The sequence below is a fragment of the Lissotriton vulgaris genome, unplaced genomic scaffold (genome assembly GCF_964263255.1).
Source record: "Lissotriton vulgaris unplaced genomic scaffold, aLisVul1.2 SCAFFOLD_586, whole genome shotgun sequence".
NCBI lineage: Eukaryota > Metazoa > Chordata > Amphibia > Caudata > Salamandridae > Lissotriton > Lissotriton vulgaris.
Window position 1 is genome coordinate 788046 of NW_028250360.1, and position 21952 is coordinate 809997.

Genomic DNA, 21952 nt, shown 5'->3' on the forward strand with positions numbered 1-21952 from the left:
TTTAAATAAAGCATGTCGTCTGCCTCATCATTGTGGGGACGACGTGACAGTGATGTCCATTGGAAGGGAACCAAGCAGCCAAATGTGGTACAGATGTATACTATTGACCAACCAGAGTAAAGGAATTTTAAAAGGCAGGCCAACCAACGAACCAGAAGCGCTGGGTGTGTTGAGCAGCCCATTGAATGCCTTCGCAGAGCAGCACAATGGCAGCCCAGGCTTGACCTAAAAAAATCAATGCCTTCTCCGCTTTTCAAAAGTGTCAGAATAGCTTGCGAAACACAGCCAAACGTCTGCTAAAAAAATCCTTTTAGCCCAATGCGCCCGTTATAGATATTCAGCAAGGCACTGAAAATGTCTTTAATATCGCACACACATTTGGACTTTAGGGGCGTTAAGGCTGTTTTACGCAACCTTTTAGACTGATACATTACACAAAAGGGAATCATTTCTGAAATGTTTTACACTGTATAACTATGCATAACTATTTTGCCCTAATCCTGTAAAATGTCACTCAAAAGTGTCACTTGCAACGCAACTGATGGTCGCAAAAACACTTGTACACATGGCAAATGTCACATATAAGCAGTCGTAAAACTTGGCAGACGTGTGTACCTAGTTTACTGTCCTTAGAACTTTCTCCTTAGAATCATTCAAAACACTGAAGCGAAATTTTACGTCTCGGCACGAGGCCTGGCTGTGATAACGGATGCATTGCCATAAATCATTTACCATTCACAGCGATTACATGCTCTTCGATGTCGTACACATAAACCAGTCTACCGGTGTTCATTCCTCCAAAGCGAAAAAATAATTTTGCTACACTCATGCTAATATTTCGCCATTTCAACAGCAAACCGACCTACACAGTAGACCTCAGGGTGTCTTCTTGCGACACGCCGTCGTCATCACTGTGCGTCAATTACAGGAAGGAAGCGAATCCCGAAGCGATGGCCGTACGAGTGGATGATGAGGACTTGCAAAGAGTGAGACGCCGGTTTCATCAACAGGCAGAGCTCCTACTCCAGCGGAATCCAGGGGAGGAAAGTGGTGGGTACCTCAAAGAGCCTGATCGAAAAATGTTCATGATGCACAGCAGTCTGTCCCTTCTCTCACCGATAGTGTGAAAGTGTGAGTCGGCCATGTTAGAGTCAGGCACATAAAACACTGTTAGAATATTACACTGTAGGCTCAGAGCAGACCTTTCTGTGAAGTACTCCTACGGCGAGTTTACCAAGCTGACAACTTTTCTATTGCATAGCAACAGGCCCGGAACTTGGATTCGTGTTCTAGGACAGGAACAGGGATGGGTGCCCCCCACTCCCCGAAGATGCGGAGGGGTAGCTCCCATTTGTGCAGCAAGTGGACCAGAACTGGAACTCAGTTACCTACGTGGGCCATTGGACCCTGGTGATACCAATGCCAACATTTTAAAACAGGAAAGTGAGAGATTTTATAAAAACAAAAGAGAGAATGTAATTCTCCCATTGACTTCTATGAACGCCTGATTCGGTCTATTGTTATGTATGGGGCTTGTAGGTGTGCTACTGAAGGATCGGATATCAGAAATGCAATTTGTTTGAGGAAAAAGCCTACCAGACAGCTGCTTCTGTTTTCCTAAAACCATCACGGGGTCATTCAGTAAGATTCCTTGGGAATGCATTTTACCCGTTGCCTACTATTGATATTGTGGTTTGTAACTCACATCGTCTGGCTTTCTATCTGCTGACTTTGTTTGCTTTAGGCTCCAGGGTGAGTGTGTTCCTTCCACGGAGTAAAGTCATTTTTACTCTAGCTCTCCTTGTATTATTCGGCATCTGCTACTTTCTGTAAACAGGCGTGTAAATCTTGTTCTTATCTTGTCACATTTGCTGTGCATTCAAAGACAGATGTCAAATGTCAGACTCTGTCTTCCATTTGAGCTTGCTGTTTACTTTTCTCCCTCAGACTTAAAAGTGTGAGAATTGATGTGACAACCTTGCTGGATACTTGGGTTAGGAAAGTTATTTTTTTTCTTTGGCCCCCAAACACTGGAATAGCCTTCCAAAATTGTTGCGAGAGATTCCATCTTATCGAACGTTCAGGAAACCACTCAAGGCATTTCTGTATTAATTGCTCCCTCCTCTCAGCTATCTTCTCTTTAGGTGTTACTCTTAGTAAGCGCGAGATGCCCCATGGTGATTCGAGCACTATATAAGAACACCTAACATAACATAACATAACATTAAACAAACTGTGCAAGTATTTGTAAACTGTATAGGTTTATTAGTAAAACTGCATTTCTGTGCAAATGTAATGGTATTTTCAATACATACATGCTTACTCCATGCCACTCCACTCTGCATCACTCCATGCCATTGTACTGTACTATACTTCTCACAACTCCACTTTATTTACTCCACACCACTGTACTCTACTCCACTCAACTTCATTCTGCACCACTGCACTCTATCCCAATACATTCTACGCCAATGCACTGTACTCTGTACTACTCAACTCTATGCCCTATGCCCTACGCAAACCCACTGTAGTCTACTCTAATCTACTCTGCACTTCTACACTCTATGCACTACACAATACACCTCTTTACTCTATGCCCCTCTAATGTACTCCACTGCACTCTACCCTGTACCACTCCACTCTGATCTGGAAGATTCCACTCTAGGCCACTGCAGTCTAGGCCACTGTACTCTAAACCACTGCACACTACGCCACTGCTCTCAGTCATTCAACTCTACGCCCCTGCACTCAACTCTCAAACTCTTCAAATGTATGCCACTGCGCTCTGTGCCTCTCTATTCTACACCACTGTACTCTCTGCCAATGCACTCTACACTACTGCACTCTACAAATGTATACTCTGCAACACTGCACACTATGCAATTGAATTCTATGTAACTCTACTCTGCACAACTGCATTCTATGCCAATGCACGCTACACCACTGCACTCTACGTCGCCCTACTCTGCATCACTCAAAACTAGAAACTGTATTCTGCAGTACTCCACTCTATACCACTACACTTTGAACCACTCTATTCCAGTGCATTCTCTACCACTCTAGTCTGCACCACTGCACTCTATGCCACTCTACTCTGCAGTACTTGTCTCTGCACTCTGCACCATTGAACTCTGCTATGCACTACTCTAAACTAATCCACTGCATTCTAAGATACTGCTTTGTAAGCTGCTGAATTGTATGTCGCTGCACTCAACGCCACTGCTCTCTATGCCGGGCTACTCTGCAACACTGTAAGCCAAAGTACTCTTCACAAGTCCACTCTAAGCCATGCCATTGCATGCCACGCTATGTCACTTCGCGCCACTCTATGCCACTGCACTCTGCTCAACGCCATTTCATTCCACTGCACTGTACTCTGTATCACTGCACTCTACCACACTGCACTCTATGCTACTCCACTCAACATCACTCTGTTGTATGGCTCTGTACTTTACAGTAATCTACTCTACACCACTCTATGCTACTGCACACTACAACATTCTACTTCGCAACACTGCGCTCTATACTACTCTACTCTGCATTACTGCATTCTATGTCAATACACTCTATGCCACTTCACTTTGCATGAGTCCACTCCATGCCAATGCACTCTGCAGCACTCCACTTTACGTCACTGCACTCTTTGCCACTGCTTTCTACGGCTCTACACTCTACTGTGCACCACAGCGCTCAATGGCACTCTACACTACTGCACTGTACACCACTGCACTCTACTGTGCACCACTCTAACCAATGCCACTGCATTCTACGATGCTGCATTGTACGCCACTGAATTCTATGCCACTATACTCTGCAACACGCTACGGCAATGCACCATACACCAGACCCAGGACTCCGAAAAATCATTAAATTTTTTACTAGACCTGCATGTCTAGTACTCTAAAAAATGTAATCGACCAAACTGAAATGCACTTGACCTCAGTTTCTGGAAGTGGAGCAAATGTGACAAGTGAACAAGATTTAAAGGCATTTTTATTGCTCATTCACTTTGTGAGCAATAAAGATGCCTTTACACCAATAACATTTAAGCATAATGAAGCATTACTGGGCACAATAAGCCACAACATAGGGAACATAGAAATCGACTTAACTGCTGGTTGAGCAAGAAATGGAAGAGTACGCATCCCAGCAGTCCGTGCCTTTCAAGACGCTTGACGCTGCCTATTGGTTCACCTCTGTTGTTGACCTTTCACTAAGATCCATGGGAAAAATAGTTTTTTAATGTTGAACACTGGTGGTTGTGGAAAATAAAGAAAGTAAAGCATAATCCTCTCCTCCGGTACTGTCATAGAATAATGGTTTGTCAAAAAAGAAGACTATCAAAGCAGAGTCACTGTTATTTTAAAGAATCAAAAGCATAGCAACATTTAGTGTCCTATACCGTTTTGATAAACTTGTGAATGTCTCACACATTGAGTTCAATATATATATATTTAGGTTGTGTCCTTGCGCCCCTCCTTTTCTCCCTTTTTATTAATTCAATAGACTCTGAGCTCAAGCAAGTTAATTCTGATGCTCCGTTAGTTGATGGCCAGGCTGTTCCCATCTTACTTTATGCTGATGACTCCGTCCTACTATCCAGAACTCCTAGAGGCTGACAGAAATTGATGGATAAATTTGCGGGTTTTATCAAGGAAAAAAACCGAAAAATTAATAATTCCAAAACTTTCATCATGCCATGTGGAAAGAAAATGTAGAAGCTGAAATCTTTCCATATAGAGGGACAAAAAATAGAAGTTGTAAACAAATTCTGTTACTTGGGCATAACTTTTAGTAGTAACGGTTTGTGGTCTGAGGAGATATCAAATGTAAAAGCCAAGATGTCCAAAAGTGCCCACGGCGTATTTAAATTTGCAAATAAACTTGGCGACCGGCGCATATATGACATGCTACACATCTATCGTTGTAGATGCGTTGCTATTGTGCTTTACGGATCTGGTGTCTGGGGGCATTGTCGCCATAAAGATTTGCAAATAGAAGAAAATAGCTTCCTAAAAAGATTGTTATGCCTGCCCAAGTCTGCTCCCACAATAATAACTCACCAGGAACTGGGTCTAGAGTTTTTATCAGATCTAATCTGTTTAAGACTATTGTTGGTATGGAGAGCAATATGGCATAAAAAGGAAACTAGCTTTACGAGGAGTATCATTACTGATTCCCTCCATTCAGATAAATGCACACTGATCCCATGGATTGACTATGTTGTGACAACTGCAAGGGATCTATTCAATCTCAATCTCCTCGATGATCAAGAGAGTTTCTCTGATATTTCCAAGAAAAAACTCAAGTGCTCCTATCTACATAAGAAAGCCCTAGTATGCAGAGATACCACAATGCTGCTAACTATCCTCCAGTATTATTACTCTAATCGAGATTCATCTGGCTTTTCAAAATACCTAAAGGTTGTCACCAGACCATCCCATCGTTTTGTCCTTACTAGATTAATATTTGGAATTGTTCACCATTTGGTGGCATTCCCCGTAATGAAAAATTATCCCTCTATACCTTGTCCTTGTGATTGGGTCACCAAACGGAGTACTGTACATTTTTTATTGTTGTGTGACCTTTACAAACATCTTTGTGTTGTTTATTTAAAACCCTTATTCATAAAACGGACAGTTACTACGGTTAACTCGGCTATGAGATTGTTATTTTCCTTAGATGACCCTGACATTTGCTTTTATACAGCTATGTTCATCTTGAAATCCGTGGCCGCAAGGAAAAGCATGATATTTTAATTACTCCGTTTTATTGTATCTTCTAGATGCACCTAATCTGTGATTTTCTAACTTTTAATGAATTTTTTTTGTGTATGCATATGCTTTTATGATTGTTTTTTTAATAATCGAATAAAGCTTTTGAAACGAGTCCAATATTGATCCACATGTGTTAATTTCTGCTGCCTGTAAAGGCATTTGTTTCAGTTGTTAAAGGTCTGGCCTATTTTAGATGCATGTGTTCTTTCCTTATGTCTTCCTCGGAAAAACAATAGCTGGCAGTTTAAGTGATAAGGCTCATATAGCAAATAATACTCGGAAAGCAATGGCACAAGGCAAAAGTTTAATTTCTCTTTATAGATCTACAGGCAGAAGACACTTTGCCCTTTTGCTAGAGGTTTTCCGTGCTAAAATCCCAGCTTCTGTGGTAAATAAATTTACCGTATACTGAATTTCTATGCGGTATAAGTTCAATAAAATAGCTCAATCAAAAATGAGAGGCAGAGTCCGTGGAGGCTGATATATAAGGGTTTTATTCCATGTAATGGAATGGTTCGAACCATGGTATCATGTTCCATCACCACGAAGGTTCAGGAAGGGATAGACAATGCTTTATTAACAGTGCACATTATATATAGTACATGCATACAATGATGAGGAATACAGAAGGCGTAACAGCTGGAAGAAACGAGATAAGAACACATGTGCGTAACAGAAGGCGTGCACGAGGGCGTACACGGAGGTGTGTGCTAGAAACGTCACATGAAAGTGTCATAAGTGGGTGGATTCATAGAGGAATCCTGCAGTGTCAGCAGAAATATGTGGCTGGATGCGCGCGCAGGCAACATGACGTGTGATTGACGTGGAACTGGAGGGTGAAGGGGACTTGACATTTAGCACCAAAAGGGGAGACAGAAGTCTGGCATGTCAGAACAACCTAAACCCAAATCATATCTGATATCTTGTGTTGTAGAACTGTTTTATCTAGAAGGAAAGGTCTTCCGGGCAGAGGCTATTCTATACTGACTGCTAGTGCGTGCATATGTGTCTACGTGTCTACGTGTAATGCGAGGGGCCATGGGCCTACCATGGCAACAGGAGCAATGAATTTCATGCACGGAGACAGAAAGGCCGGGCCCTTTGCTCTGCAGCTGGGGAGATGTTTACCTAAATCACTAGACAGGAATGTATTTTCGAGGAGCGGAGCAGATAACTTGAAGGCTGAATTGTCTTGGCAGGCAAGCAGGCCGAGCCGGGCACCGCTCGCCGCACAGGGAGTAGGGTAAGGGTCATGGATGCAGATCCAGGCTGCAGTTTTCTGAGGCAGAAGGCAGAAAGGGCTCGATGGCAGAAATCAGGGCCTAACTCAACAGAGTCAGGGAAACGTGAAAGTGCACCATGTAAAGACGGTGGCACGGCATAATTAGGAACGGAATTATCGGCCCATTCATGGTGGATCTGAAAGAAGACATGTTAACGTTGGACGCAAATGTATTTGCGTCTTCATATCTGGTCATGGAGGGAAATTACATGTACTTGAAGCACGTACATGGAGCCGTTGGGGTCTACGTTAGGGGACACAATTGACCATAAAAATTCCAATTACCTCATTCCCTCCTTGTCCCCTACGGACCCTTCATGATATATCAATCTTCATTAGTCCATCTAATTGTTCATATAACATCATTTGCTCTTCCTTTTTCAGGCGGGATTTAGAACGTGGACTTGGATGGGGAATACATGATGTGGCACATAGGCCGCAAATCGCCGGCCCACATTGTAAACATAGGCAACAACTGAATACTATGAGAAGGGCTATTCCGAGGAAGGATAGGACCTTCCATCCCCAGGCTGATAACACGCTCCAGAGCCAACCGGACCAAGTCCAGGTGCCTGGATTCTGGTGTATCTGACTTGCAATCTTGTGGAGACGGGTTATGGCTTTATATACTGATGGTGCATTTTCTGGAATGAAAACACAGCAGCTCGATCCGATGACTCTACAAGCTCCGCCCCTATCGGCCAGGATGACGTCAAGAACAAGGCGATTCTGAAGAACAACAAGTCTCATAGCAGACTGTTCCTCTGTTAGGTTGCGTAGGGCGGAAGTAGTTTCATTCACTACTGCTTCAAGGGTTCTGGTTAGTCTACGTATCAGTTTACTATTCGAGACAGTGCCTAAATAGGGAAAGAAACCTTTATTAAAGTCTGTGTATTGCTCCCATGCTGTTTCAGTATAATCGACAATCGGGAGATCTCTCTTGGGTCTATTGTGTACTAGATGGGAGTCCCTATGATAATCAGGTGGGGCTAGGAAAACAGGTGGCAGAAGGAATGCAATGTAACAAGTACCATCCCAATCTAGGGGTAAGCGTACATAAGCTGTCTGACCACAAATGAAATAGGAATGACGGGAAGCTTTGAATGTAGACTTGCCTTTATCACTGAATTCAATCACAGTAGTACATTCACTATGACCTAGGTGTACTGAACCATTCTTTCTGACACATAATTCACCTTTGACTGGTAATACTGACATAGCGGGTAAGTCGGGTTTTGTATCGGACAGTACATTCAGAATCATGAGGTTAAGTGTAAAATTACCCAATCCGTACACTTCGTTTTCTAGATCGGTCCCTGTCCTTTGTGGAAGACCCTCCTTGTCAGGGAAACATGCGTTATGCATAACTGTGTTCAGATTCCCCCATACCCAATTGCCCTGGTAAACTATGGAATCAGAATTTAAAGAATTTATTAAACTAAACCATGCACCACAGGAACCGTTGTGTGTAAACGGGTACGGAAAGAGGGGCAGAACTCCCTTGTATTTCTGATAGGGAGGGAGTCGGCCACATATCCAACAATTTGTAGCGTTGCTGGTCTGATGAGAATGATGTAACATACTGATGAAAGTATTGTTGCGCAGCGCAAGTCGGTAAGATATCTCGTGAGGGGGCAATTCACTGAAAGTATGCTCGACAGTGTCATTTGAGGAAGAGTGTGCACGTACGGAAATAGGAAAGTACATGTGTAATAATAAACTTGTAGCAATAATTGTAAGACTCAGAAAAAACATAATCAATAATGCAACAATGCAATGGCTACGGAGAGATTTACAATATTTCTCTTTCTTGATCTGTTTCTGTCTATCCCTCTCTCTATTGGGGTCTAACTGATACATGTCAGGAACCTGTCTAACCGCTTCACCTAGGGGAGGACTTAAACAATTAAACTGTCTGACTTGCTAGACCTCAATTTCAGTTTGTACTCCTGCTGAGGAGTATTTTCTACCAGGGGGAGTTTAGTATCAGTCTCTGAAACGGGGCAGGGCTGGGAGTCTGTTTTTGGCGGAAGTCCATGGTATTTCTTAATATGACTCGAGTGGAGCCAGCCTTTGCGGCCCTCCACCTTAACAGCGGTCCTTGTTGTGAGAAGAACAAGCTTCGGCTCCTGCCAGCGGGGCTCCAGCGGATTCCTCCGATCGAAATTCCGGATAAGCACTAGATCTCCAGGGACGATCTCGTGTGGCTTCACCTCGGTGTTGTCGGGAAAGGCTGCAGCTACCTGTGAACGACATGATTGTAGTGCAGACATCAAGGAGGCAAGGTAATCTGTCAGCATATTACAGTCAACATCTGTGATCTTACGAGGCAGAGGCGTCCCCCACATATTCGGCGGCCTACCAAAGACCACCTCGTACGGGGATAGCCCTGTTCTCGAATGGGCTACCATTCTCATAAAGAAAAGAGCAACTGGTAAAGCTACTATCCAATCTACGCCTTTCTCTTTACACACTTTGGCGAGACGTGTTTTCAGGGTCTGATTGTGTCTCTCTACGAGACCTGCTGCCTCGGGATGTCGGACACAGTGGAACTTCCACTGATATCCTAGCAGGAGTGATACCTGCTTCATAAGCTTGGACGAGAATGACTGACCATTGTCTGAGTACACGATACGGGGTAAACCATACCGGGGGAAGAATTCACGTACCAGCTGCTTGGCAGTGGTCGGAGCAGTGTAATCTGGGACTGGATAGGCTTCTGTCCATCGGTAGAGTGCACATACAACTACGAGGACATATTTGAATCCTCGACAACGTTCCATCTGGATATAATCCATCTGGAGGACTTCAAAAGGGTGATCGGGAGGATGAAATCCACCTTGCTCTACGGGAATGCCTTTTCCTGGGTTGAACTGACAACAGATCATGCAAGTACGTACTTTCTGTTTTGCTGCTGCTCGTAAATGCTTATTGAACCAAAGGTTTTGAATACTGTCTAACATGGCTTTTTCTCCTAAATGTGCTGGACTATGTGCTGTGTTAATGATAACTTGAACCATAGAGTCGGGGAGAAACCATGTGGCTTTTCCCTTCGTCATCCATCCCTGTTCTGTCTGTATCCCTCCTAGTTCAGTCCATTTCTTCATTTCGTCTGGTGTAGCATGTGTCTGTATGTCGATTACATCTAGGGCGGGATCCCTAACTGTCATGCAATGTGTCGGTGTCGTGACTACTGTCTTTGTCATATCGATTGTGTGAGTATGAGTCTGAGCTGTATGCTTGGCTGTTCGATCTGCCAGGTCATTACCCTGGGAAATGGTATCTGTAACTTTCGTATGTGCTTTGCACTTCATGATGGATATGGCTGTAGGCAAATGTATTGCTTCTAACAGAGCTTGGATGAGGGGACCGTGCTGGATCTTGGCCCCGTGAGAGGTCAAGAAACCTCTCTCTCGCCAGAGTACACCGAAGTCGTGTACGACTCCGAATGCATAACGTGAATCCGTGTAAATGTTAACTCTCTTGTTCTTTGCTTGTATACAGGCTTGAGTCAGAGCAATGAGCTCTGCCGCTTGGGCTGACAGTGTGTCAATGCGATGTGTTTCTATGACTTCAGTTTCCGTCGTGACTGCATATGCGGCCACTAACTCTCCTGTACTTGTTCTCATACATGAACCATCCACATAAAGTGTCAGGTCTGGATCTGGTAATACAGTGTCTGTTAAGTCTTGTCTGGGTTTCGTCGTAATGGTAATGACTTCAACACAATCATGTGCCAAAGGGTCTGTCTCACTTAATGGTAAAAGTGTAGCAGGATTCAATGTATTGCAGCGTCTGATATCTATGTGTGGCTGAAACAATGTCAATTCATACCCTGTTAGTCGTGCTATAGTCAAATGTTGAGTCTGTGTTCTGTTCAAAAGGACTTCCACGGAATGTGGAACTTGTACTGTCAATTGATGTCCTAACACTATGGAATCACTTTGTCTGTTCGCTAGAGCTGTTGCTGCTACAGATTTCAAGCACGCAGGCAGAGCATGAGCTACTGGATCTAATGTACTAGAAAAATAAGCACACGGTTTGTGTGAACCTGCTTGATCCTGGGTGAGTACTGACAATGCAGTACCTTCGCGTTCAGTGACAAAAAGTGTAAAAGGTTTGCTGTAACATGGTGTTGCTAAAACTGGTGCTTGACATAAGGCTTTCTTTAATTCGTCAAAAGCTTGTGTATGTTCCTGAGTCCAAGGGAGGACAGTCGAAGACGCTGCCTCCTGTGTTGTCAACTGTATGAGTGGCTTAGCTAGGAATGCATATTGTGGAATCCATTGTCTACAATAGGAAGTGAGTCCAATAAAGGCTCGTACTTCTTTCTGTGTCTTAGGTTGCGGAAGATGTGCAATTAACTGAATTCGGTCAGGTGTCAGCTGCCTACCCCACTTGGACAGCAAGTGCCCAAGGTACACCACTTGCTGGGCACAGAATTGTAGCTTCGAAGGAGACACCTTGTGTCCCTTGTCCGCCAGGAAATGCAAAACTGTCAGTGACGCTTGTTCACATTCTGATTCACTACGGGCGGTGATCAATAGATCATCGACGTACTGGAGTAGGGCAGTGTTGTCAGGCATGTGGATACTGTCAAGTTCTCTCTTCAATGCTTGGCTGTAGATACTGGGGCTTTCTGTGAATCCTTGAGGTGCACGTGCAAATTTGAAGCTTCGGCCATTTAAACAGAATCCGAAAAGATATTGGCTTTCCGGGTCTATAGGGACACTAAAGAAGGCGTTCTTGAGGTCAATTACAGTGAAGAACGTCGCTTCGGAATCAATAGCTGTCAATAGGGATGAAATATCTGGGACCACGGGATATTGTGGTACAATGCATTTATTCAATTCTCGTAAATCGATAACTAATCGATAAACTGGAGGTGCATTTGGATCAGTACGTTTAAGAATTGGAATGATAGGGGAATTACATAGATTGGAGTTGGTTTCTACAACCACTCCTTGTGCAATGAGCTCGTCAATGATTTTCAGTAAAGCCTCTACAGAATCTGGTGGTAACTTGTATTGCCGAATGCGTGTTAGTACTACTCCTGGCTTCAGTGTGACGCGATATGGAGTGATGTGCATACAACCTACATCAGTGGGACCTTTCGCCCATAAATGTGCAGGAACATTTTGTAACCGGGGGTCAAAATCTCTCAATACGTAATGGCCTTTGAAATCACGCAGAAACAGTCTTACTCCTTCCGGAGAACAACAAATTACAGCTCCTAGAGCTTTTAGGGTCTTTATACCAAGTAAGTTTTCTGGACATGATTTCGTGAGTAATAAATCAGTAGTGCGGGACAATGGACCAACTGCAAGTGGGACTGGTTTCGATACTTCATTAACAATAGGCTTTCCTGAAAATCCAAGGGAAACATTCTGTGAGCCTGAGAGGGGTGCCCCTGGAACCTCGTCGTGACTGATTGTTGTCCTGCTTGCCCCTGTGTCAATCAAAAACTTTCTATCTTTCCCTAATACCTGACTATGTACATAAGGACCCTCTTGATCTACAGGAACCTCAATAAGAGGCAAGCCGACCTCCCTCTCTAGGCTGTTTCATGTGTATCGCTGATAATCGGGATAGTCAGACTGTGCATATTGGTACATCTGCTGAGTTGCATGTTGTGTTGCGGCAATGGGTTGTGGCTGTGGTACCGCTACAGTCTGTTGTGAAGTCTGCATGGGCTGAACATTCTGTGGAACGTGTTGTGGGGCCTGATCCTGTCTAGGTGGACGCGGTCTCTCTTTAGTTTTACCTGTGGCTATGTTGTGTTTCAAAACTGCACAATCGTTTACATAGTGACCTGGCTGTTTACAATAGTTGCATATCCCTTTAACAGGAGCTGCTGAATTTGAATTATTGGATTGTGTAGTACCCCTTTTATGACCGTCTGTTGGGACTGACTGAGCAACTAGCATTTTCATTTTCGTGTCTTTCATACGTCTCTGTTCATGGTCATGTTCTTCCCTGATCCTGTTCTGGTGATACTGTAACATTTGTAACATTTGTGAAGGCGAATTAGCTTGCCATGTGCTCTCGACTTTCAGTACACGGTTCTTAACCTGGGGCAATGAATTCTCGACTAATTTGGATACAAAAAGGTGTGGGTATGACTCGCTACTTGCTTTTAGGCCACTATTAATAATAAAACATTTCTCAAATCGGGAATAAAAATCACTAGTGTCTTCATCGGGTTTCTGTTTGCAGGCTGATATTGCATCCCAGTCCTCCTTTTTAGTTGCTAACAAACGTGGCAAAACCTGTACTAACAATCCTGGTAATGCTTTAGTTTTATCCCCAAGACCCAAACCTGGGGTTCGAGTCGTTTCTTCATTTTCTAATGCAGCCCACTCAATCTTTTGATCTCCCACCTCCCATTCTTTTTCTTTCAGTTTCTCGTAAATACCGGCAGGCAGTAAAACTTTCAATATTTTCATAATGTCGGGATAGGTGTAATCACCCATGAGTAACATGTCTTTTATTTCACGGTGGAAACCTGCAGGGTCTTTATCATGACTGGGCACTAATTTCTTCATTTCCAATAATTCCATTTTAGTTATAGGCGTGTATACGTAAACACGTGTAAGGGTATCATCAGCATTCCTGACTGGATGTACTTCTCGTAAAGGATTCTGTTTGTCAAAGTCAAAGTGAAATGGTTTCCTGACTGGGGGTGGAACAGAAACAAGATGTGGTGCCAAGAATGTTCTATATATGTGGCGTTGTTCTAAAATTGTTTCAATTAGTTCAGTACCTAGACCTCTCCATCTTCTCAGGAGTAAGTCCTGTAGTAAATTATATAACGGACCTGGGTCAGATGCTCTATTTTCATACTGTATAATGAGGTGTTGTGTCATGTATATACAAGCTAATCGCTGTTCTTCTGGAATAAGACTTAAAAACGTTTGTACTACCGAATCATCTTTATATATGCTGTCATCTCCGGCCCACTGTACTGCGGACCGGGCTAGTTCCTGATCACGTAGGGTATTGAGTTCTTGATAACCTATCCTTTCTTTTAGTACTTTGTCAGTAATTTGGAATACATGTTCAAGGGTACATCGCTCTGGTATCGGACAGAGGTAACGTTTCTTCTTTTCTAAACGAATGCGTCTATCGAAGGGCCTATCAAGACGGTACGGTCTAGGAAGGTTCTCTCTACCTACATATGCTATCACTTTTTTGTCTGTCAGTTGCGATGTTTCTGCTAGATCCTCTGTATTATCCTCCTCCTGTGAGGAGTCCTGATCATCTGATTCGAGTGGCTCTTCAGACTCTCGACGGGCATGTATTACTACTATTTCTTTACGGATCTTTCTGACCATAGCATGTACACATCTCTCTTTATCATGTTTACCATCAGCAATATTCTGACTCCATCTGTTCAATCTATCCATCTCATCTTGTGGAAAACCTGCCTGATCTTGTTCTCTTATCAAACAATTAACCAAAAATCGCATAATTAAACCTTTGTTCTCAACTTTCTGACGTGACATGGCGTCACCAACACTCTCTGGTCCTTCTCCTGTTCTAATAAAATGATACATTTTGTCTAGATGGTCTGGCATTTCTGGTAGCAATTGCAAATAATCTGTAACACGTCTTAGACGTAGGGACGCTAACAACATGGGCCCTGTTTTACCAGGCACTGTGTCATATCTGCAATCTGTAAGCTGTTCTCTGAGCTTTTTGGCTGGGGCACCTTTAGGTGTTCGCGACATTGCGAATTCTCTCATTGTCCCTCGTTGTAACTGTGGCGGGGTGCGGTAACCTCCTGTAGCACCTCCTGAAGCGGAGGCTGAGGCATAACCTGGCTGTAGGGTCGGTATCGGCTGTAACGTAGTTGGAACCTGGACCGTGCCAGACCCAAAAGGATTAAGCGGATTAATAGGGGGACCAACAGGTACGGGTGCAGGAAGCGGTGCAGGGAGGGTCGGTTGTTGCGGACCTGGGGGCTGATGATCATGGGGTAGGTTAAGGTCAGCAGGGGGTACATGAGCGGGTACATTGGTATATGAGGGAGCTACATCGTCTAAATAGGATGAAAGAAAAATATCTGCTGCGGTCTTATGACGTAATTTGGTCGGAACCAATGGAGGGGGCAGATTTTTCGGTGTTTCCGGGGTCGCCTTGGGCAGGCCCTCGGCCAGGACTGGATACAATCCTGTCAAGATGGCATTACTCTGTCTGTCGTGTTGTTCCATTCTAACTCGTTCTCCTTCTTCTAGTAGTTCTTTTTCTTTGGCTTTTTCAGAATCCTCTCTACTTTTCTCTGCTTTTCTGAGTGCTTTCTCTGTCCGTCTGTGTGCTTCTTTACGCCACAATTCGATGGCATCTTTCTGAGACTGTCTGGCTTTCTTTTTCCACAACGCTTCTCGGCATCCCATGTCCCTGTAGCGGGCCATCTCTGATTCTCTGCTAAATCCTTAGTGTAATCTACCCATAAGTCGAGATATAATACGGCGTCTAAGCCGTGCTTGTGGTACATAAAATGACCGGGAGTGTCCCTGGGTGGGATGGGAACAGCTTCCTCGAGTATCCCTTTTCTAGTTCCTATCTGTCTCAGTTTAGAGAATAGAGGCATCCTGTAACTCGATACTTGATACTTGATACTTACTCGAACTTGGACACAACTAATACAATAAACACAGGAATGAAGATCTAACAATCACTCATACCACGACATTAAAATACATTTAAACATTTCAGAACGAACAATAACTGAATAACTGGATACTGGATATACTGCTAAACAGTACAGATACACTGCTAAAACAGTGCAGACCGGGTCTGCGTACCCAAACCCGTCTTGACCGGACACAAATTAATGCACCCGTCTAGATGCGTCCCCAGCAACGGTACTCACCGGGAAGCACAGAACAGAAGGCCTCGGACACTCGACTGGACTCGACTCGACACGTGACGTAGGTACTTCAGAACTGGTGGGCCTCTAGACACCTTGGACCTTGCTCTCTCGGCTGGGCTCTGGTCGGGATCCTCCGCACTCCTTACCGCCTCGTCTGGATGTCGATCGCAGTCTCCGTCACCTCCGTAGGCCTGAGGGAGATACAGGAAATCCTGCGGGTACGCGTAGTTGTCCGTCACGGCTGTGGCAGGGGGCAAGGCCTGCGACGCATCGCCGGCGTGTAAGGTGGGGGAGGGGTCCCTATTCGGGCGCCAATTAAGTGGTAAATAAATTTACCGTATACTGAATTTCTATGCGGTATAAGTTCAATAAAATAGCTCAATCAAAAATGAGAGGCAGAGTCCGTGGAGGCTGAGTTTATAAGGGTTTTATTCCATGTAATGGAATGGTTCGAACCATGGTATCATGTTCCATCACCACGAAGGTTCAGGAAGGGATAGACAATTCTTTATTAACAGTGCACATTATATATAGTACATGCATACAATGATGAGGAATACAGAAGGCGTAACAGCTGGAAGAAATGAGATAAGAACACATGTGTGTAACAGAAGGCGTGCACGAGGGCGTACACGGAGGTGTGTGCTAGAAACGTCACATGAAAGCGTCATAAGTGGGTGGATTCATAGAGGAATCCTGCAGTGTCAGCAGAAATATGTGGCTGGATGCGCGCGCAGGCAACATGACGTGTGATTGACGTGGAACTGGAGGGTGAAGGGGACTTGACATTTAGCACCAAAAGGGGAGACAGAAGTCTGGCGTGTCAGAACAACCTAAACCCAAATCAGATCTGATATCTTGTGTTGTAGAACTGTTTTATCTAGAAGGAAAGGTCTTCCGGGAAGAGGCTATTCTATACTGACTGCTAGTGCGTGCATATGTGTCTACGTGTCTACGTGTAATGCGAGGGGCCATGGGCCTACCATGGTAACAGGAGCAATGAATTTCATGCACGGAGACAGAAAGGCCGGCCCTTTGCTCTGCAGCTGGGGAGATGTTTACCTAAATCACTAGACAGGAATGTATTTTCGAGGAGCGGAGCAGATAACTTGAAGGCTGAATTGTCTTGGCAGGCAAGCAGGCCGAGCCGGGCACCGCTCGCCGCACAGGGAGTAGGGTAAGGGTCATGGATGCAGATCCAGGCTGCAGTTTTCTGAGGCAGAAGGCAGAAAGGGCTCGATGGCAGAAATCAGGGCCTAACTCAACAGAGTCAGGGAAACGTGAAAGTGCACCATGTAAAGACGGTGGCACGGCATACTTAGGAACGGAATTATCGGCCCATTCATGGTGGATCCGAAAGAAGACATGTTAACGTTCGACGCAAATGTATTTGCGTCTTCATATCTGGTCATGGAGGGAAATTACATGTACTTGAAGCACGTACATGGAGCCGTTGGGGTCTACGTTAGGGGACACAATTGACCATAAAAATTCCAATTACCTCACTTCCCTACTGTATGGCACTGAATTACTTTATTTAGGAAAATGGGATTTTTTAAATACCACAGAAGGCAAAATCTCGTGGTATTTAACCACAGTTAACACTGCCTGTACTGTGGCTGCGTTTAGGTTGGAATTTGGCCTGCGCAGTAGTTGGGTTCAGGGCCTCGCAGGGATAGTGCGATGGGTTTTTAGCCTCGCAAAGAAAGAACCGGGTAGTCTAAGACAGCTTATTCGAAAATAATTACTAGGAACTCTTCAAGAGCATTCTATAATTGTAAAGATTGGAAAGAATTGTAAAGAATTTTAGAATTGCAGTTGACCTTTTACAATTAGATGAATCAGTACTTTTTACACTATCTGCATATCAGCTGAAGTCCACCCTGAAACAGGCTTCCTGGAAATTAAGCTTTAAGATGGACAGGGAAGGCCGTATTTTAAAGAAAGGTGTTTCTCTGGCCATTGATTCCTGCCTAATAAGAAAAATACAATCTTATGCTACTTGGAATCTCCCTCATGGTGTACGCCGCTTTTGGTTTTTATTAAGGCAGGACCTTCTTTCCCTGAATAATCTATTGTCCAGATGGCATGGTTCCTCAGCTATGTGTAATCTTTGTAATAACTCAATTTAGGATATCACTCATCTGCTCTTTGTTTGCCCGGCTCTTCTTTTACACCGGCGCAAGTGGTTGAGACCAATTTGCTTACAATTAAATATCTTGTCTGCCACTGCATTCATATATGCCATTTATAATCCACCCAATGAAATGTTTTGTCATAAAAAATTTAACTTTTTTAAAAGCTTTTTAAATATATATTAGAGGTTCATAAAATGTTTTCTCTTTTTGTATCTTTTATTGTGATTGTATGAAAATGTATATTCCTTTTTGTTATTCTTTTATATGGATCTCATTTGAGTTCCAAAATCATAAATAAAATACTTGACTTGACTTGAATGTGTTCTTTCCTGTAAGAACCGTATGTTGTTAATATTTTTGGCTGTAAAAACAAAAAACACATAGAGAAACCTATAAACAAAGATACAACTCAAAGAGGCACACACAAACACCCATGCAGCCAGACAACACATATACGGACTCATGCAGACAGGATATTGGATGATATGGTGTGCAGCCTGAGGTATCGCCGTTGACTGAGATTAATTCAAGCATTTCGTTATCCGTTTGTTATTTGAACATCGTAAATGCGATGAGTTTGTTACAACATGAGTCCACTGGAATTAAGCATTTGCTCACCGGTGAGCCCTAAGTAGGCTCAAACCAGTTTGGGGTTGCATGCATTCGTCTCTGGAGGGAAATTGACCTTCTATGAGAGCCTGGACTGTTCCTATTGGAGCAGAACAAGGTTGATTTGGATAAGGCCAACTGTTTCTAGAGTAGTACAGTAGCTGATAAATGATGCGCTGTAATGCTTGTCTGCACGATCTTCCGTGGCTGAGGTTAATTCAGTCATTCATTCATTCACTTTTTTCTCCAGTGTCATTTAAGGATTGCCAGTGTTTGCAACTGTGACCCATGGCATTCCTTTTGTGACCCTTGTTTCAAAGGCCACAGGAAAATGCTACATTCAGGAGGTAAACAAGACTCTCAAGCCATATGTACAATGCATTCTGTAGTTGTGGGACCACCTTGCCCCTTCCCTAGACTCTCAGCAGCCTCTGAGTTGCTGTTGAGAGTTGCTGTGGAGAAGTGTGGCTCAATGATTAGAGCGGCAGACCCTGATGCAGAGGTCTAGTCCGGGACCAGGGTTCAATTCCCCGCCTCGGCGGGTCTTGGGCTCAAAATTCCATGGACCTGCAATTCTCGCCTCGGTGCCTATTCCAATCATGGAGTCCCACTCTGCAACTCTGGGCAATAGCTTGCTTAATCTCCACAACAGCCCCCACAACGCTAAGGATGCCTGGCCTCCACCTTGGGGGTGCCCAGGAGTGGACTCCTCACAGGGAAAGCCAGGATGGGTTCCACAGCGGTATTCGTACAAGTGCCTTGAGTAGTGCGCTATACAAGTATCAATTTACATTTTACATTTACATAGGGGAGTGGTACAGGGTAGGAGCTTTTCCTCACTCTTATTTCATTCGCTGGGCTGATGAGTCAGTCAGAGAAGACAAAGGAAAAGTTTGGAATTCCCAGATTTTTCACTCTTCTACTAGGCTTTTCTGGCCTGTATGAAGCAAGATACAGAGATAGAGCAGTGTGTGAATGATTAACAGTTGAGGCTTACCTTACTTAATATGATGTTGCACTCCTCTTTCGTGGTTACTGGATCCATCTGAATTACTGAGCACTCTGTCTGGCTGCAAAATGTTCTGATGGTGCACGTTCCCCCATTCCACCGTGGTATGCGCCTCCAACGTGGGTGCACCAGTGTTCTGCAAGTTAGCATGTCACATCGGTCTGGAAGTGTCGGTAGTTTTGATCTGTCGCACTTAATGTGAGCTGTTATCTGGAACTTTTGCTATTTTTGCACCGCAAGAGCGCCAGAAATGTAATGGATTTTGCCTCAGGATTTATTTTTAAAAATAAGCTGTGAATTTTTTCAAGAATATTTTACAGATCAGTAATGATAAGTGTATAGTGTGATGATTCGAGGTTTTCTGAACAGAGCACCAATATTAAGCCATAGTCAGCTGAACGTATGGAGATACAATTGGTTGCATTTATATCAAAGCTGAGAGGCAACTCGTATATTCGGTCCACTTCCAAACATTCTTTTAAGTAATTAGTCCAACAATTAAAATTTAGACGTCACGTCCATTCAAGCCAAATTAATTTGAATACATTCTTTATTCATCGTGTATTCATATAAGAGCAGCCAATATGTTTTGCTCACAATCGAGCTTTACCAGGGCTGCAAAATGCAAAAATACTAAAAATATATAACCTCTAATAAAAACCTTCAGTGAATAATTAAGTACATACTTATAAAACATGCCTACAAAGAGCCACAAAAAGCAGTATAACAGCATACATACATGCAATCACATGGACTGAGAACAGTTGCATGAATTTTGGCTGAAACAAGTGAGGTCACATAATTAGGCCCATCATATTGACTTTTACGACTGGCACAAGCTAAGCCTAGAGTACTGAGGCGATCGTTCACCTGTTCCCCAACATAGGGCCGATTAGGATGGCGGACGGACCAGCATCCGTCCGCCACCCCCTTCAAGCAGCACCCACCGCAAGGTTAAATGTGCATGTTTTCATTTGCATGCACGAAGCGGCAGGCACCGCGTGTGCCTGCCGCTTCATGCATGCAAAGGCAGGGGGGTACCATAAGTACCCCCCATGTGCACCCCAACACCCCTGGGCCCGCAACCGGCCCCCATACTCAAAACACCACATGCTTTTCTGCGGCGGAAAACCCGCCATGGAAAAGCATGTCTCCGCCGGCATCCTAATATGGCTGCGCTGTCTGATAGACACCGCCGCCATATTAGAGCTTTTCCGCCGCGGCCGGAAGGCAACAGCAGCGGAAAAATGGCGGACGGAAACATGACCCCCCCCAGCCATCCTAATCTGGCGGGGGGTCTTTTCTGTGTCCGCAGCGGTGAATCCGCATCCTCCGGGCCAGCGGTGGCTTCCGCCGGCCCGGAGGATGCGGATTCACCGCGATCCTAATCGGGCCCATAGATCGTAGCAGTGCGGCACAAAGAGAAGCTAAGGGTTGTTTACTTTGTTGATGAACTGTTTGGAGATGTTTGTGGTATTCAGTGATAATGATGTGCTGTTATTGGTTATATTCCCATAAAAGGTTTAAATATGATCTCATTTTGTAGAACAAAAGTAAAATTCAACATATTGTCTGCAAAGCAAGGTTCATAGATATTAACAGCAGATATGAACCAGCAGGCAGACAAAATGTGCTGTTCTCACCTTGTTCCTCCTGTTTGTGACAGTCCTTATGTAGTGCTTAATCTCAACTCTCTTTTGATTTATTTATTTTATTTTATTAATAAAGTTTTATATAGCACGAACTTGACCCTAGAAGGGTATAAGAGCACTTAACAAATAGTTCAATATTAGAAAATAGATAACCAAGAAACATAAACGCTGACAATGTCCTTTGCAAATCAGGAGTGGGACAGTGAGTTATAAACCAGGACTCAGAAGGCGTGTGCAAGCCCTGGTTGGAGAACTTCGTCATATCAATATCCAGAGAATGAGTCAGTGGGTTCAGGGTAGAATTTGCATATTAAAAGCAGCTTGACTTCTTTTTTGAATGAAGTTATTAAAGGAATCAGTCTGATTTCAGGGGGCAGGAAGTTCCAGATTCTATGGGCCAATTCGAAGACTCAGTTGCAGATTTTCTTTTTCCGAAATTTTTAGGTTTCAACAGTAAGGTGCTGTTGCTTCTAGATGATCTGCCACTGCTGTGGCAGTTCCAGTTTGTCAGCTAGGTACTTCAATGTTGATTACTGCCTTTTAACATTGATCCTCATTCTCTTTAGTGTTTCCTAACGAAAAGAGACCTTCTTACAAGGCACAGTTCTCA

The 21952-nt window shown here is 43.9% G+C and overlaps 1 protein-coding gene across 1 annotated transcript in view; it reads left to right on the plus strand.

Annotated features, from left to right (window-relative positions):
• Positions 1-921: 921 nt before the first annotated feature.
• Positions 922-21952, plus strand: part of LOC147663283 (transmembrane protein 128-like) — a 163983-nt gene continuing 142952 nt past the window's right edge. Inside the window, exon 1 of the mRNA XM_086950563.1 lies at positions 922-1050. Coding sequence (XP_086806689.1) covers positions 951-1050 — 100 coding nt within the window. The 5' untranslated portion in view covers positions 922-950. The remainder of the gene's footprint in view (positions 1051-21952) is intronic.